The 18199-nt window shown below is 41.3% G+C and overlaps 1 protein-coding gene across 1 annotated transcript; it reads left to right on the top strand.

The window, feature by feature from the left end:
* The first annotated feature begins 1368 nt into the window (after positions 1-1368).
* On the top strand, positions 1369-17805 carry CYP24A1 (cytochrome P450 family 24 subfamily A member 1). Its single transcript, XM_007423503.3, has 12 exons — positions 1369-1924; positions 2669-2859; positions 3945-4038; positions 4865-4961; positions 5980-6071; positions 7026-7137; positions 8167-8312; positions 10888-11054; positions 12114-12192; positions 14043-14234; positions 15331-15442; positions 15896-17805. Exons 1-11 carry the CDS (start codon positions 1658-1660, stop codon positions 15439-15441), a joined length of 1548 nt encoding a protein of 515 aa, XP_007423565.1. The 5' UTR covers positions 1369-1657; the 3' UTR covers position 15442; positions 15896-17805.
* The last annotated feature ends 394 nt before the right edge of the window (positions 17806-18199 follow it).

The raw sequence follows: 18199 nt of genomic DNA, 5'->3' as shown, positions 1-18199 counted from the left end.
CTCCCCTTTGCAGTTTACATTGGCATCAGAACACTAGAGCATTCCTGATGTTTTCCTTCAGTCATGCCAGTTTGGCCTTTTCCCTCCCAGCCTATGTTTAAACAGTCTTACGTTGCATTCTGGAAATGTTCCTGCTTAATCTGACACTGAGCCATGGTGTGTAAACTTCATTTTGCTCACCACCATCGCCCTTATAAAGGAGGCGTGTTCATGTGACCAGACCAGTTTCCTTGGCCATTGGTAAATTTCAGGGGTGGAGTGAGAAGGGAGGAAAATGTTTGTAACTTAGAGTGGGAAGGACAAACCATTGGCTATTCATTAGCCAATCACCATCCTCAAAACATTTCCCACCAACATTAATAGGACAATACCTTTCCCTAAACAGCCGCAACAGCAACAAATTTGGAAAGAATGTCGCTCCCCCGGATACTATATTCATATGGTAATGGCGGCATTATGCTAAAGATCCCTGTTTCTCAAAGGCTACACGCTGATTTTCAAGCAAACCAAGAAGCTCACAGAGCTATATTCTAGCTCAGTTTTCCTCCACCAGATCTGCTAAGTCACACATCCCAGCCAGGAGGTGCTCAAAAGCCGGTTGGCTGGGGGTGATGGGAGCTGTAGTCCAACGCGTCTGGGGCGCATCAGCCCGTAAAATCAGATATCTATAGCGTGCCCTTATTTTTCCTAACCGCAACTCGGAAGATGGGGAGATCTGACTCAGGACAAGGGCAAGGGGCAGCGGATCCTGCCGCCCTCTCAGCTGACAACCTCTGGCTGCTAATTCCCGCGCTTGTCTGCCTGCCGCTTTCCCGGAATGAAGGAGCGCGTTACGTAAGGAAAGTAAAAGACACGCCGCGCCCTCCGTCGCCCGTGCTTCTCCCGGCTTCGCCTCTCCGGCCGCAAAGCCGGCTTCCACCTGCCGTTGCGAGGTGCAACGGCCGAGGTCCCAGGCCGGAGAGGTCTCTCGCAGGCGCACCGCTGGCCTCGCGAAGGAAGGAGCTCGCCGAGAAGCGGGAGGAAGAGGAGAGCCTCCGGATCGAGCTCGCAGGTGCCACGATGCCTCCGCTCTGGGAGGAGCGCCGCGAGGCGGCCGCCAGGCGCTCCCTCTTCGCGGCGCGCCCCCGAAAGCCTCGCTTGGGCAGCGGGGAAGAGGCGGCGGGCGCTCTCGCTGGAGCAATCACCTGACCCGGCCCGTGAGCCGCGCGCCCCGCTGAGGCTCCCCGGGGCCGCCGCCCTCCCGCCCCACCCACCGCTCTGCCCTGCTCTCCTCCCCTGCCTTCTAATTGGCCCCAGAGGCAAGTCCGGCGCCCGGCCCCGGCGCTATATATGCCCGTTCGCCCGGCTATGGGACCCGGGCAGAGGGAGCGCAGCATCCTCATCCCGCGGCACTCCGGACATTCCCCGCCGCGGTGCGAGGGAAGAGGGATCCCGTCCGACGCCGCCCGACTCGAGAACAGTTTCGTTCGGTCGCCCAGACCTTCCCGGGGCTAGATCGCGGCCGCCCTTCGTAGCTCCTGGCCACTTTGCTCCCTCCCTCCCGCGTCTGGCTTTCGAGGGCACAGCCCTCCCGCAGCTGGAGGTTCGCCGGCGATCGAGCCATTCATCCATCCGTCCACCCATCCATCCACCCACCCCTCTATCCATACCCCGCATCATGAGTTCCCCGCTAAAGCGAGCCCCCCTGCTCAGCTCTCTGCTAAAGCGGCGAGGTCCTGGGAGCGCGCCGGCTTTCCCGCAGCAGCAACAGCTGCTGCCCACTTCGTCCGTGTGCGCCTTGGAGCCCAAGGCTCAGGTGCCCTCTTGCCCCAGGCACGCTCCCCACTCGCTTTCTGCCCTGCCCGGTCCCACCAAGTGGCCTCTGATGGGCAGCTTCTTAGACATCCTCTGGAAAGGGGGCCTCAAGAAACAGCACCAGACGCTGGTGAGTAATCTGTATTTCCCCCCTTCCCAGTATGATCCTTCATCCAGAGCAAACGCTGGCTGGCTGTTGGGGTTAAACAGGATCCCCAGTGCAGCAGCAGCTTGGCAGAACGGCTGCTGCTTTGCATGGCAAAGCAGTTGCTGACCTTCTCTGACCTAGAGGGTCTTGAATGGCAGGACCGGGAAATATCTCTAGAATGTCCCATGGTAGTTTGGAAGGTCCCTCAAAGATCATCTAGCCCAGCATCTCCTACCCAGTGATGGACTGTGCAGACGGCAGAATTCCCAGACAGCACAGTTTCCACAGACTGGGTCAGGTTAACCCCGTCAAGCTTCAGCCAATTCAGGGAAGCAGTCATAGGAGCATCCTTAAATAGGTGACCGTTCCTGCATCTTGTTTAAAAACTCCATAAGGAAGAAGAAAGAGCCACTTTTTGAGACAACATGTTTTTAGATCATGACACCAGGAAGTTCTTAATCAAATGCTTAATCGAAGCTCCTCACCCCCCGCCACCCCCGCCACCAATTTGAACAGATTTGTTCATCTGTGTGCAAGAGACATGTCTTACAGAATCCTAGATGGCCAGTGTGTGAACTGAAAGTTGCACATGCTGGGTATGCACTCACCTCCTCTTGCAAAGGATTCTGTGGGATGGCTGAGTCTCTGTGATCAAGTGTTTGGCTGCATTCAGTCATACCTGCCCCATTGAACCTCCCCTCCCCATTCTTTCTCCTTCCCTTGAAGGCTGAGTACCACCAGAAGTTTGGCAAGATCTTCCGCATGAAACTTGGGAGTTTTGACTCAGTTCATATAGGCGCACCCTGTCTGCTAGAGTCTCTCTACCGGAAAGAGAGCACCTACCCACAGCGCCTGGAGATTAAGCCCTGGAAAGCCTATCGGGATTACCGTAAAGAGGGCTATGGGCTACTTATCCTGTGAGTAAAGATGAGATGAGATGTGATTCACGGGCATTGTGGAAGGACACGTGCCACTTTGTGCTGAAAACTCCCTGCGCTTATATTGGCTTGCGGTTTTAGTGCAAGGGATGCTAAGAACAAGTAGTTTAGATTGTTTTTCAAACATACACCCTCTGTTTCATACATACCTTTAAGTCTCTCGTGGTAGTTTCATGACAGTATTTATAAATATTACATGATCATGGAAGAAAAGTCAAATGCCATTTCTTTGGGGTGGACCTTTTATATTCACATTAAACCTATTTTTGCACTAATTTCTTTAGGGTTCTTTGTCTTTTGACACCACATTCTGCTGTTTTATCCTGAAAACAGCAAAAGATATGCAGGCAAGGTTATCACAATGGCAGTGTAAACAAGCCATTTGCAGCATTGTCCTGGGTTAACGTGGTCCCAAACCTCCCGTTAACATTAGAATGGAAAAATTGCAGCAGGAGAAAGGCAATTTTAATCATATGCCCCTAAGATACCATTCAAGCTGGAAGAGAAATGCAGAATGTGAAGAAGGCTGTGTCATGATAATTTAATATCTCTTCCAAAGTAAGAGTTCAGCAATCACTTTCAGTGGTCTCCTCCAAAGATAATTGAAAATGGCAGCATCTAGTAGATCTTCCCAAAAGCTGAACAGGACTATCAAAGCTTGAGGTGAAATGAAGTCAACAGAATTCCAGAAAAAAAGCAGCAGCAAACCACAGTCATACAGTACATTTCCATGGGGTCCCCAGGGCTCAAGCTTGACTAAGGGGAATTTTGTCTTTATTTTATTTGAAGTAAATAATATATTGGAATGGAAAGCCATTTTTCCCATATTATCAAACTTGATCATCTGCTTGCTTATCTTCCTTGAAATATATTACCATTCACTTGTAAAACTACCCAGACTTAATATTTGGCTATTTAATTATTGCAGACTCAGTTATTTTAACTTTTCTCTCATATACTCACCTTTTATTTTAACCAGGAAATGTCAAAGGATTTGCAAAGTCTTCACAATTAATATAGTGGAACATATATCTTTTAATCACTTGAATATTTGTTTTTCATAGGGAAGGGAAGGACTGGCAGAGAGTAAGAAGTGCATTTCAGAAGAAACTAATGAAGCCCACGGAAATTTTGAAGTTGGACACTAAAATCAATGAGGTACTGCATAAGAATATGTGCTTAAAATTACCTCTAAAATGTTAAAGAATCCTAAAAATTGCTATTCATCTGATCCAGAGACAGATGTAATTTGAGATTTTGAACACTCTGGTTATTATATGGATTGCTTTAAAGGAGGAAGGGAAGAAATCAGAATGTTATCTCTACAGAAATCTTTCCTGACTTGTACCAGTTCAAAATATAGTTGAAACAATAAGTTTGAATGCATCCCACAGATTTCTAAGGCATGTAGAAATATAGCATATCTGGGGAAAGTGAAGGCTACAACTTTCTTCGTGACATGCCAACTTTCTATATGCGGGGGGGGGGGGGAGAATAAAAGTGAAGAGCAAATATTCATTTCTAGCCTTCAGTTCCAAATAGCTGAGTATAGGAAAGACCATATCACTTGGTTTTCATTTCACTTGAATTCATCAGATATGAATTATATATATATATATATATATATATATATATATATATATACACATACATACATACATACATATACATACACATACACACACACACACACACACATACATACATACATACACCTCTGCCTTATTTAAATTTGCCACATGGAAAGAGTTTCTCCAGCCATCTGATCATTTTGATCACCCCTTTTCTGCATCTTTTCTGCAGCATGTTTTGCGACGCACTGGTCAGAACTGTACATGGTATTCCAAGTGTAGAATTAGCATGCCATAGATTTGAAAGCATTATGATAGGCATTTTAAAATGTGATTTGTTTCTTAATGGCCATTCATTTTTCTGATGCAGAACACTAAGAGATCTTTTAATTCCACCTCAATCTCTTCCCCAGGTCCTAGCTGATTTTACGCATCAAATGGACGTGCTCTGTAACAAGAATGGAGAAATAGAAGATTTATATTCTGCGTTGAACAAGTGGTCATTTGAAAGTAAGTTTTGTTTTTTTTTTAACTTGCAATCTGGGATTATTGCTGCTTTTTCTCTACACCAGTGTTTCTCAACCTTGGCAACTTTAAGATGGGTGGACTTCAACTCCCAGAATTCCCCAGCCAGCAGCTGGCTGGGGAATTCTGGGAGTTGAAGTCCACCCATCTTAAAGTTGCTTATTAATCTTAAAGTTGCTTATTACTGAATATGTTGTCCTTGGGGGCTGATCAGCAGTGTATCACCAAAAGTGGGCATTATATATTCATTGCATCTAAAGGACGGGGGTTGGGGATTATTTAAAATTCCCCAGAAACCAGAGAGGAAGACAGCCTATGAGCTTCAGCTTCAGTTACAAAATACCAAGCAATATTTTGGTATTAACTCTGAAATAAATTTCACATAGTATGCCATAATTTGTTTTAACTAATTTTGGGCCATTTTGATCTGATTCAAACATAATGTGAAGCCATAAAACATTAAAAAAAAACTGTAACTGGGTTTCTACATCATGGAAAGACTATTCTAAACAAATCAGTTTATGGCTGAATAATATGTGACTCTAAAGAATTGTCAGATGCAACTTCTCCTTGATCCTCATCCTCAAACAGAAAAAAAAGAGGTTGACACACACATCCTCAAGAGACAAAATAGCACAGATATACATATCAGGTCATTTAACAGAACAAAATGAAAACAGCAGTCTAAGTCGCTTTCCAACCCAGCACAGCAAGTCCACAAAAATTATTATATAATATAGGTAGCAGCAGTAATACATCATTAAAAAATCCAGCTTCTTCTATTAAAAGTAGAATTATTTTTAGGGTGTGGGTTACTAACCAGTTGCCCTGTATTAACTCAACAAGGCTTGCTAGCTTATTTGCTTGTTTGTCGCTGACATTTTGATGCCAACATGTTTCCCCTCCACGTGGCTCTGAGCAGTATTTATGATTGTATGTTAAGCAAGTCTTGGCCAAGAGTCTGGGACGTGCTTTTCCCACAACTTCTTTTTTTATATACTAGGTATTTGCCTGGTGCTGTACGGGAAAAGGTTTGGACTTCTGCAACAGGACGTAGAGGAGGAAAGTTTGAACTTTATCAAGGCTATAAAAACGGTATGAAAACTCCATGAGCATGATAGCCGATTGATCTATAAGATGAGCAAGTCAGCTGTGTCTGCTTCTGTAGGAGCAAAGGGGATGCAGCCCAGTGATCCATCTACTTTACTTTTGCCTATCCCAGCCTTCCCTGCAATTGTTAGAATATTCAGCCAGCATGGAATTGAATCTGGGATATATTGCCTATACAGCATATGCCCTCTGAACTACACAGAGAAGCTGGAGTCAGGTCTTCTCAGTAGTTTGCATTGACTCAGTCCTTTGACCCAGTTGGATGGCAAATGTATTTGATGTTCAACAAGAGAATAATGCCATAAAGCTGCAAGGAATAATTCCAGGAATATAGGATACTGCCTTGTAGTGGGTTGGGTCACTGGTTGATTGGCAGCTATTCTCCAGGTTTCAGGGAATGTATTTTCCACCTTATATGAAGATGCCCAGAGACTGTCCCCAGGTCATTCAGCCTGCAAAGCAGGTATTCAAGTTCTGAGTGATAACCCTCCAGAAATACTTCAGATTGTTGCCCTCCAAATGATGGCTTGGACATATAAATTACTATGTTCACACAACACCCTTAATCAGGTCAGAGAAAGTCCCTAGTTCAACAATCAAAGCTTGGTTAGTTTTAATCTTATTAATTAGGGGGGCTTAGTATGCTGTGCAAACCCCATTTGCTAGGTAAGTGATAATTCTATATATTGTGTGAATTCTGAGAATGGGGTAATTCAGTAACCAAGTTAACAGTGTTGTGCAGTACAGTCAAATGTGTAAGGATCATTATGATTCCTGGTCCAGACAGAATAGCTTCTTGGCATTCTAGTTTTATGGCCCAAGTAAAATTTCTCTTGATTGAATCTAAGCTAACCTTTCTCTAACAGTAAAATATCTATTCTTCTGAACTTTTCCCAGTACTTTAATAATGGCCTTTATTCTTTTCATTATATATTACAGATGATGAGCACTTTTGGAAAGATGATGGTGACACCAGTCGAACTCCATAGAAGTCTAAATACTAAAGTTTGGCAAGCTCATACAAATGCATGGGATAATATATTTAAGACAGGTAACTAGAGATTTACAAGGGCATTTAAAATATTTTGTGGAATTGCATTTGCATCTTAGGTTTGGCAGTTGATTTTGCATCTTGCATCAAGAGACCAGTCTAAATATCTGGAGTTACATTTGTTTATCACAACCATCTTGTGAAAGAGGTTAGATCAGTGTTTTTCAAACTTGGCAACTTTAAGATGTGTAGACTTCAACTCCCAGAATTCCCCAGCCAGAATTCTGGGAGTTGATGTCCACACATCTTAAAGTTGCCAAGTTTGAAAATCACTGGGTTAGATGAAGACAGAATACAGGTCTTTGGCAAATCACTAAATCCCATGGTTGAACAAACATTTGATCAGAGTCACCCGTTGGGGGAGACGGGAAGCAATTTAATAACAAACAAACAAATAAATAAAAATCTTAGATCTCCCTAAGCCAGGCCAACAGACATAACAGGTCCAACATTCTAGAGTGGATATTTAACCTTTTTTCTGCTATTAGTTATAGTTGGTATGAATACTTGATTGCATGGCTTAAGTTCACCATGGAATGAGTAAAAAATACTAGAATCGACTAGTCAGTAAGGCAAAATTTTAGTTCAGACACTTTCTCTCCCACACAGATTTGAACATTATACTTGTATCCTAAGTTTCCTCCAGTGAAGCTCAGAGAAATAACTAGGGATTATAACAAAACAGGGATTTGAACCTTATCTTTGCACACTAACAGGCTTATCTTTCTTAAATGAAAGATGAAGCGTATCCCTTTTTGTAGACCAGGCTCCTAAAACCTGTGGCTCTCCAGCCATATTGGAACTGATTCTCCCAGAATTCCCTGTTTTCAGCCAGGCTAGCCAGTGGTCCTGGGAGATGCAGTCCAAATATATCCAGAAGATGATAGATTGGGGAAGGTTAGTCTAACCTGTAACATTTCTTGATGTTTTTGAATGTTTTAATTTCTTGTGTGAATGAAGAAGTAGACATTTGAGAATTGTACACCTTAATTGTATTGTTTAATCATCACTCTCTCTTTTCTCCTGCAGTGAAATGCTCTATTGACAGCAGGCTGAAGAAACACTCTGCAAATCCCTCTGAAGACTTCCTTTGTGACATCTACTTTGGGAGTCAGCTTTCGAAGAAAGAACTATATGCTGCTATTACAGAGCTTCAGATTGCTGGGGTTGAAACGGTAAATACCGGCGGCTTCTTTTCATTTGTGAAGAGTGGTTTCTGATTTCTGATCATCTCCCACCTACCTTTTCCCCTCTTCATTCAATCAGAGCTTGTTCTTCCTAGGTAGGGTTTTTATGGTTGGTATTGAATAAGAGGTTTTAGCACAGTGACAACATTGGCTTGTACATTCCATTTGCTACAAGATGCAACATTGCTGTAGTGGTTTTCCGTTTTTCTGTCTTCATGATTTCACAGAGAGTTCCCCACAGTGATGCCTTCCAGAGTTATCCCCTATAACTCCTGTCATTCACAGATGTTAGTCATGATGGGAGCTGTAGTGGAAAACCTCTGGATAACCCCAGGTTGAAGAAGCCTAGTGAAGTATAGCCTAAACTTAACTGTCTATTATTTAGCACAGCTCCATGGGAATGACGATCTGCAATTGATACTCGTTACCACTGGTGGTTGGCTCACGAAGTCACACAATATTCCATATTGTCATCTAGGTAACTATTTGGACATGTCCATGAAGTTATCTGGAGTTAAGGAAATGATTTTTTTTTTCTTTTAAACAATACAGACATGGGTGAGAAAAACGCCACAAGGACACTGATGCTTGTTTGGAAGTTGACATTTAGATCTAGGTAACTCTGAGATAGCTGACTTCTGCAGCAATCTACCATGATGAGACTGCAGTCTCTATCAGGGATGTGATTAGATTCAGTCTCTGAATAATACTTACATAATAATACTATGCTTACATCACTGCAGACATAGCACCTGGTTTTAAACACCTTAAAGCAGCTACATCCTTTCCCAAGATCATGCAGTAGCGGTGAAGGACAACCATGCAAATCCAGGAAAAGAGGTGGCTGCTTTGAGATGCTGTATTTGGGCTCCACATGCTCTGAAGCAGCTTTTAGAGATAGAATCCAAAATTCTGTACAGCCCTAGAATGTATCCTTTTCTTTCCCATATCTCCTGTCTGTGCATACAACAAATACCCATCTAAAGCAGAATCTTCTGGGAGGGGAAAGCTCTGGATTTCCTCTGTTGCCCTTGAACAGGATCTGAAACATACTAGAATTCTGCCAGATGTAGTCAATTGCAAGTAAAATTAATTAGGAATTACACAATTACCATGAAGGTAGACCTATGAGATATTCTGCCAGTACAGGTGAGAAGTAATGCAAAGAGTGCAAACTGGTGCCTCAAGCCATTAGAACTATTGCTGCCAAGTTTTAATTTTTAGTGTAGCAGAAAGGGGGAAATAACACTGCAAGCATTTAATTTCATTCTGACTAAATCAAATTTAGTTTTCATTCTGACCCTCCATTCATTGTTAACTTTTAGAAGTGTGCTCTTAGCTGACATTTAAAAGCTGTGGGAGGGAGGTCTTTGACTCTCCAAAAGGTTGCACGCTCTGATGGGGCTGATGAGACAAAGCCATCCACCCAAGTCTGAAGACCTTGAAGCAGGGCTTCATTCACACTTTTCTGTGTCCTATAGGGGTGTCTGTTTCATTCTAGAGAAGTCTCATGAAATGCTACTTGCATTCACTAGCATTCTCTAGAAGTTTAGAAAAGGGTGGAGAGTGTAAAGGAATTTAGTTTTGGACCTGAGAAAAGGGTGGGAGAGAAGAAATGATTGCTCAGTCCTGTAAAAGTAGAAAGCATGAGAAAGAGACTCAGAATGGCCCCACCGTGAGCTTGTTGTCCTTAAAAAGGGGCAATGAAGGTTTTAGACAGAAGTTCAAGATTCTGTAAATACACTTTACAACATATAAGTAGTTGGAATTACTGCAATATCTGTTTCTTAAATAGGCCTGCCTCAAAGAGCTGACAGGGAAGCAGCAAATATAGTTTATTGGGGATGGGGGGCAGGGGATTGTACATATATCTTCGCCCACATTTTACTTTTGCCTTCTAGCGTTCAGGCCAACGCCTTGCTACCGGTGCTCTGAATTTGCATTAAGGAAACCAGATTTTACTTATCCACACTTGAGACTAGAAGAGAAGGGCACAATGTTATAATACCCACACTTTCTACATTGCAACCCAGTTTTATTAACGATAGATATTCTTACATTAGACATACACAATGCTTTGGGGATGAAAGATTGCCCTGAGTGGTATGCTAGGAATCACACTAGAAACAATAACGGGTGGGACCAGGACAAAAAAAATGTGATTTTGTTTAATTTATTGTTAATTAAAATTAAATAGTTAATATGGATACCATTCAACTATGCATTTAATAATATTTTCCCTTCTGTTGCATTAAAAAATATAATTTGATAACCGAGGCTTTCGGGAGCTCATGTGCCCTCAGGACTTCAGATTGTCCATCTCTGACTTCCATCAACTGCTGTATCTCCAAATTGTGGAGTTACAGTTTTTTATCTAAGTTGTAAAGCCCTAATGTTTCTAAGTGTCTTCACTTTTTTTACAGAACCATTCCTAGGGTAAGACCAAGCTCAAGTTTTCTACCTACCAAAGGTGTCTGTGAAATAAAACAATTTTCCTAGTATGCTATTTTTAGGTTTCCTCTGTTAGTGTAACAATCTAGAGTGATTTCTACTGTTTTTTTAGACTGCCAACAGTTTACTTTGGGCTCTTTACAACATCTCCTGCAAGCCGGATGTCCAGGCAAAACTCTTTGAGGAGATACAGAATGTGGTTTCACCTGGAGAAGACCCAAATGGTGAACACCTGAAAAAAATGCCCTATTTGAAGGCGTGCCTGAAGGAATCTATGAGGTAAAATGATTTACGTACCCACGAGTAAAACTATTCTTCTCCCCCCTGAATTGGTGGCCATAGAGCAAAAGATTCAGGAAAGATTGCTCAAAGGAAGACTGATGTAAGATGGATATCTAAACAGAACAGGCTGAAATTTCACCTGGACTACCTCTTTCTCCTTGTTTGAGGGTAAGGAGCATGGGGCCCACCCTTGTTTTCCATTAATACATCCCATCTAAGCAGTATATTTTCTTCCCCATTTGTCTTTAGTAAGTATCCTGCACCTGATGGAAATATACAGAAGAAGGTTAGCGACAGTTAAATCAGCAGCTGTCACCAGCCCAATCTCCCAGAATGTCCTACTTCAGAGCATTGTGGGCAACTATGGTGGAGTTCACCCATGTCCCATTGAAACTCCTGAAAAAGGCTTCTAAGACAGCAACATCAAGGGCAGTGTCTGAGGATTCCACCTGCTGATACCATACAGCTTTTTCTTGCTATAGCCCATGCGTTCCCAGATATTACGCAAATATTCCAGCCCCCCTCCATCTTGCAGATCAAAACAGCCTATGTAGCTTCCAAGGCCATCTCATATCTGGGTTCAGGTCCAGTACAAGTTGCTACCTAATGCCAAGTCAATACAGTGGTAGTGTTGGACAGAGCAAGTTGTTTGTCATAGTCATCTGACAAATTGCTTTGATTGATCAAATGTGAAGATTTGTTCAAGTGTCCTAATCATTAAGTGTTTGGGTATATTCCCTTGGAAAGTGGGGGTTTCTTTTGGTACAACTGCTTTAAGGTTCTTTCCCAGTCTCTAAAGTATATAGCAATTTTGGTGGAAGTGTCTTCTCTGCTCAAAAGAATGGGAAAGAGAAAGAGCTTCAAAAAAGTCATATCAAATCTTTCTAAGAGATAAGAGCTATGATGCCCTGTGCAACAGGTTTGGAAAGTCACTTTGGTTGCTTCTGTAGAGCAGCCTTCTGGATGTTTTGTGCAGTCCATCTGATAATGTGTGTGTCCCTTGGTAGATATGTTTGACCTCAAACAGTAACCAGAACTGATCTCATTTTACTGTAGGTTAACACCTTCGGTGCCATTTACCACTCGAACCCTTGACAAAGAAACAGTCCTTGGAGATTATGCTCTTCCAAAAGGGGTAAGTAACTTCCACCACCTAAGTGCTTCATTTATTTTGATTAAATGGTTGAATTTATAGCCTGTCTTTCAGCCAACAATAGCACTTATATAAAATGTTCTTGACCTTATATCTTATCACATTTACTTACAGGCATGTCAGTGGTTCTGAGAGGTCCTGCAAAGTATTGGTGTGGCCAGGTCTCATTAATAAAATGCTTGATCCTCTTTGTATCATGGTACATGCCAAGCATCGTGTTGCAATTGCTTTTAAATCTCAAAGACTTCTTAGATGAACAGGAGATGACTCAAAGCTGCAAGGCCATAGGTACCCCAAAACCTCTTTTTTGCACCTCTCTGTAGCTCCTTCTGGCACAATTTCTTGCCATTTTGAGCTAGGAATTCACACAAGCTGTAATGTAAGATCTAAATTAAATTTAACATAGGGAAGGTTTTGTTTGTTTGTTTTTTTACTTAAGCTATCTCCCTCACCCCCCAAAATGCAGGAAAAATAGTCCTTATTCTTTCCATATGCATGACACCCAGTTTTATCCATTTCAACCTTTACTCACCCCTACAAAATATTATCTCTGGCTCCTTGCTACCAAAAAAAATTATCCACTCAGTATACCATCCAGCTTTTCTTGATCAGATAATAGCAATTTTCTCTGACATGGATTTATTTATTAGATTTATTAGGCCGCCCATCTCAGATAATACTTTTGGGTGGCTAACAATATGAAGAATAATAAACCACATTTTTAAAAAAAAGATGAAACATACAGCAACCAAGAGAAAATTACCAAAAAAAAAAAAAAATTAGCCAGCAGAACCAAGAAATGGGCTCCATCATACTTGGGGCCCCAAATTCAAGTATATTACCCAGATATTGCTGAGCAAACAGTGAGATATCCTTCATTTCAGTAGATCTTAAGTATTTTAGATTCTGCTCAGCCAGTATTCATTGTGACATTGTGGGGCTTATTTGGGAGAACAGAATAATGACAGCTGCCTTGATATCCATGTTGCTTTACAGTGGCCGTGTTCACACAGCTTGCTTAACCAGCTTATTCAAGGGCTTATCAACAGCATACTAACTGGTTAGAGTTAACTTGATGAAGATAATGATTTTTGCCTTGTGCAAACTGAGCCTGTTTGATTAGATTCAAGGTATTGAGTGAACTCAGAAAATGAGTTAATTCAGCAGGCAAATTAATTGTCCTGTGTGAACATGGTCAATATGTATAAGCAGACATGCAACCAGTGCAGCTCCTCTCAGTAAAGTTATAGGGGAAGATAAAATTATTTGTTGATTATTTAGTGAGCTGCCCAGTAAAACAATAAAATTCTAAAAATTCCTTCCTAAAATTCTTATCTTAGATTACAAAGACTGATCCTGATTTCTTAGGGGTATGGAAAGCTCTCGTTTCTGTAGTATTACTTAACATGCTTGAAGTCCGATCTTGATCCTGAAAATGACTCCAAATCAAATTAAATCTCATTTAACTTGGATTTAAAAAGCGGGAAAAATCTGTATTTTTCTCCCCAAGAATGCCATTTCACAAAAAAATTAAGACCCTGCCTCTTTTTTTTTTAACTCATTGGAAACATATCTTAATTGCAAGAAGGTTTGGAAATTATTTTCATAATTTTATCTCTTTGCTGTTGACCATGGTCTTTCCTTTGGACTGTGATGTATGTCTACTTTAGATGCAGCATCAACGTTTTGTTATAGGCGACTTCCTTGAGTCTTTTTTTCCAGAAGCAAAATATCTCTTGTTCCATGTTCATTAGCCACACTCATTTGACATTTCTCTCTCTGCCTTCCCTGCCTTGTAAATACACTTTGTGTGTTTGTGTATGTATTTACAGACTGTGTTGATGATTAACACTCATGCTCTGGGATGCAATGAAGAATATTTCAGTAACTGGAGTCAATTTCAGCCAGAGCGTTGGCTGCAAAAAAGCATCCATCCATTTGCTCATGCTCCATTTGGCATTGGAAAAAGGATGTGCGTTGGGCGCCGACTGGCAGAGATGCAACTTCAGTTAGCTCTCTGTTGGGTAAGCATTCAGTTATGTTAGATACATATATCTCCCCCCTTAATCTGTACAAAACAATCACCATTCTATGGCAGGGAAAATTTATTCCATATATGCTGTCTATACATACATACATTCGGCACTCTGTAATTTTGTTAATACCTGATGGTATTTGGCTTGAGAGAGATATCTGAGAGCCTAAGGTTTTCTTCCAGAGGACTCCAAGCAGAGAATACCGCAGCTTCGTATGCGCCATAACAATGCTTGAGCTTAATGCTCTTCTTCTGGCATGGCCACAAGGAAGGATTTCTGTATGTTTCTGCTTTGGTTTTGCGTTCATCGCAGTTCACTACGTCAACTGAAGCCAACAAAGTGTGATGAATCTTAATGAGGGTTAGAGGAAACAAGCCAATTTCCAAGCATGAATTATAAATTGGTTAGTTTTCACTCATTTTATGACAGTTCATGACTTAGCTGTGATTAATTTCCAATGGGTGCAGAAACTTGTAGTTTCCCTTCTTGTCACCGCACTGGAGGATGGAAGGGCAGAGCATGCAAAACTTTTTTTCCTATTAAACTGATTTATTAAAATATTAGTGGCAGTTTATTAGATAATAACCTTTAATATATCAACATTGATTTTTTTTAAAGTTGTAAAACAGCTTATAGATGTTCTTACATAAAGTATGTGGGGCCAGGATCTCCTGAAAGAACAATCCTGTGCAAGGTTTTCTGGGCAAGCCCCATTGAAAGGACTGAAAGGGTACATTGGTGCAACTTTTCTATTTGTATTGGAGGGTGAATTGTCCTTTTGACAAGATGAACTTCCAATTTTCATTGAATTCAGGAGGAGGACTCTCTTTGCAAGTGGTCTTCAAACAGAAGCTGGATGATACTCTATCAGAGATGCTCTAGTGAATCCTGCACTCAACAAGGGATTGGATCAGAAGATCCCTTCCAACTTTAGGATTCTGTAGTTCTATGTTGGCCTTCCAAAAGAGAAATGACCAGATGATGTACAAAGCATTGTTTAAAGCTTTGAAGTCCAGACATCTTAAAGTTGACAAAATTGAGAAACACTGTTCTAATGAATTTCATCTTTCCCTTTGTATTACAGCTTATACGGAAGTATCAGATTGTAGCAACTGATGACAAGCCAGTAGAAACCCTCCACTTAGGAATCCTCATCCCCAACCGAGAACTTCCCATTGCATTCAAACGACGCTAAGGTAAAAAGTCATGCTCCCATTATGGAGTTAATTATATGCTTGAGGTGATCTCTTAAATTCAAAAATAAAGCAGTTTCAGGGACAAAATGAGGGTGACTGGCAACCCTAATTCTTGTTTTATGCTTTTAAAAATGAAATTTCTAGCCCTCATGATTGCAGAGGGATAATGAAAGAAAAGAAAGGAGGAAAACAAAGCAACTTATAATCATTCTATGTTTCAAAAGTATATGCAAGCACAGATAAGCATTTGGGCCATGATATATATCCATTTTGCTAGGAATTAAATAAATAGGACATTTTAAGTTGGCTTGTTTAGTTTTAGTCAGTTAATTTTAAAATTTGGCCACTAAGGCCCTTCATAAATATATTTGCAAATAAAAATACGAGTAAAATTGTTGCTCTTTTCTTCCAAAACTGAAGAATCTATCATGTTCTCTCTTTGTTTTCCTATAGATTCTGTTGGAGGAGCAGTGGACCTTTTTGATAGACAACACTCTTGAATTCTCGGATTCCCAGGTCCTGCTAGAGCCTAGTTATATTTTGAGCAATGTGTGTTGACAGCAAGGAGAGAACAAAAGGATCCCTAAGCTAGCTTGGAGGCAAATCAGTCACGCTATGTTGAGCACACCTAAGCAGTCAGTTCACATTATTGTAAAAGCCAAACCCATTGCAAAGGTATGCAGTGGAAGGATGGCAGAATTAAAACTTGGCAGATGACAATAGATTTTTTTCATATAGTCTTGGCAAGAAAGAAAGATCCATTCTTTTTGATCTGCTGGTGTGAGATGTACAGTTCTCAGATCAGTCTACCCATGCTGTTAATGTTTGTAGGAAAACAATGATCAGAAAGAGATGGGATAAGTCTCTGAGTTCACTCTTGACTCAGGATGGAAATGCCGGAGGAGAAATTTTGCTCTGCCTGTTCCCCAATTCCTGATGGAATTTAAAATGAAGACCTTTGCCTGCAAGGGGGGGTCACATGATTGGGAAGGGGAGGGAAGCATTCTGAGGGATGGACTTTGTTTAGATGTTCATAAAGGGAAGAATGGCAGTAATAGATGTACTTCCATTTCTGCATTAGAGTAGGAGAACTGTGTTAGTCTATGGTGATAAGAAATCTGGAATGATGTTTGTAGAAATGCACAAAGGCTGTATTTGGAAAACAAAGTATGTCTGACTCTCACTGATGTTGCATTCTTGCAACTACTGGCCCCTTTAGTAAACTGAGTAACTATATACGGAGATGTATCACACATACACAGGCACGCACACACATAGACACAGACACAGGTTTGCAGGCAGACAGAACAATGACTCACATCATGGAATGCATACCACCCAGATTGTTATGCAGCCCTTCAAGGTGTTACATACTTTGGAGAACAAAACAAATAACTTGGGCTTGGACATGCGGAGCTATGTTTAAAGATGCACTTGATGACTCCATTATCCAATAAGATAATACAGGCAGACCAGTACAATGTATGTCTTACCAGATCATACCCAGCCCCTAAGTTATTTGTAGCAGCCCAACAAGGGTCCTATAATTTTTTTTCCCCCCCTTTTGCTGGCTGAGGAGTTGACTCTGTCATTAGATAAACTGATGCAACTTCCTCAAGTGGCAGATATTGGGGGGAGCAATGGCAGTTCTGGCCATTCCCTTCTCTCCATTGTAGATGCTCCTCACAACCTGTCCTTCACCTATTAAGCCATCCATCAGCTGTTCATATGTGGAATGTAGCAGAGGGAGACAGGCTGCCATCTTTCCCAAAGCCAACAAATGTGTCTTGGGCTGGCCATGGCTGCTTTTGTGGGAAGGCAAGATCATGACCTTTTAACTGCCTTTAAACAAAGAGTAAACAAATTGTTCAGTACAGTGTTGTACAAGTTCCATATAGGTTCATCATCTCTGAACAGAGAGCAACAAGATGGGATTCATTTTGCATCCTTCTCACGGGCCTCTGAACCACCGCTGTTGGAAATCGGATGCTAGCCTGATTAGACATTCAGTCTGGTCCAGCAGGGCTCCACTTAGGTTTCTGAATTCAGGCTGATGTGTCAAAAATTATGCAGATTGGAACATCAGCCTTACAACATTCCATAGAATATAAGGATTATAGTTCCCAGGTATTTTCTCCTATTCCTTTTGTCATAGTTTCCTTCTTATTTTGTTTGTACATGTTTTTTAATTGTATTTGTTTTTTTAAAAAAGTAAATGTGTTTCTTAAGACCTGTATATTTTGAAGAATTGTCAACAGCTTATTTTCTCTACAGAATGTCTTGTTTTTTTAAAGCCAATGTTAACATCCATTTCATCATTGATAGTTAAACCCACTCTTCTGAGAATTTTGTAATAAAAAGAATTTGTGGATATGATGTTTTTGTTTGCATTGAACATAATCTGTGTCTAGTATCTTCTTTCAAAATTAGTACAGTTTATAAAGATTTTCAGTGGGAATTGCTTGACATGCCTTCTCCTGTTCAAAATGGCTTCAAAAACACTTCAAAAAGTGGCCAGGTTTGGACAACACTGGTCTAATTGGACTAATAGACCATTATCAGAAAAACTCTTGTATACTTTGAGAAAGACAGTAGCTATATTTGGGGCAGGGAGATAGAAGTGACTTATTTCCCCTCTACAGTTTTTTGGGGGAAATTGTATAAAAATAGCAGACTTCACAAAGATGCCCGTAGGCTAGAAACCTGCAAAGTGGGAAAATGAAAAGCCATCAACATACTATTCTGCAAACACCCAGT

This window comes from Python bivittatus, unplaced genomic scaffold (assembly GCF_059951505.1).
Source record: "Python bivittatus isolate LINGU-HERP-01145 unplaced genomic scaffold, Pbiv_v1 ctg000700_np1212, whole genome shotgun sequence".
In the NCBI taxonomy this organism is placed as follows: domain Eukaryota; kingdom Metazoa; phylum Chordata; class Lepidosauria; order Squamata; family Pythonidae; genus Python; species Python bivittatus.
Note: the sequence above shows the minus strand (reverse complement) of the source record. Positions and strands in the feature narration are given on the sequence as shown.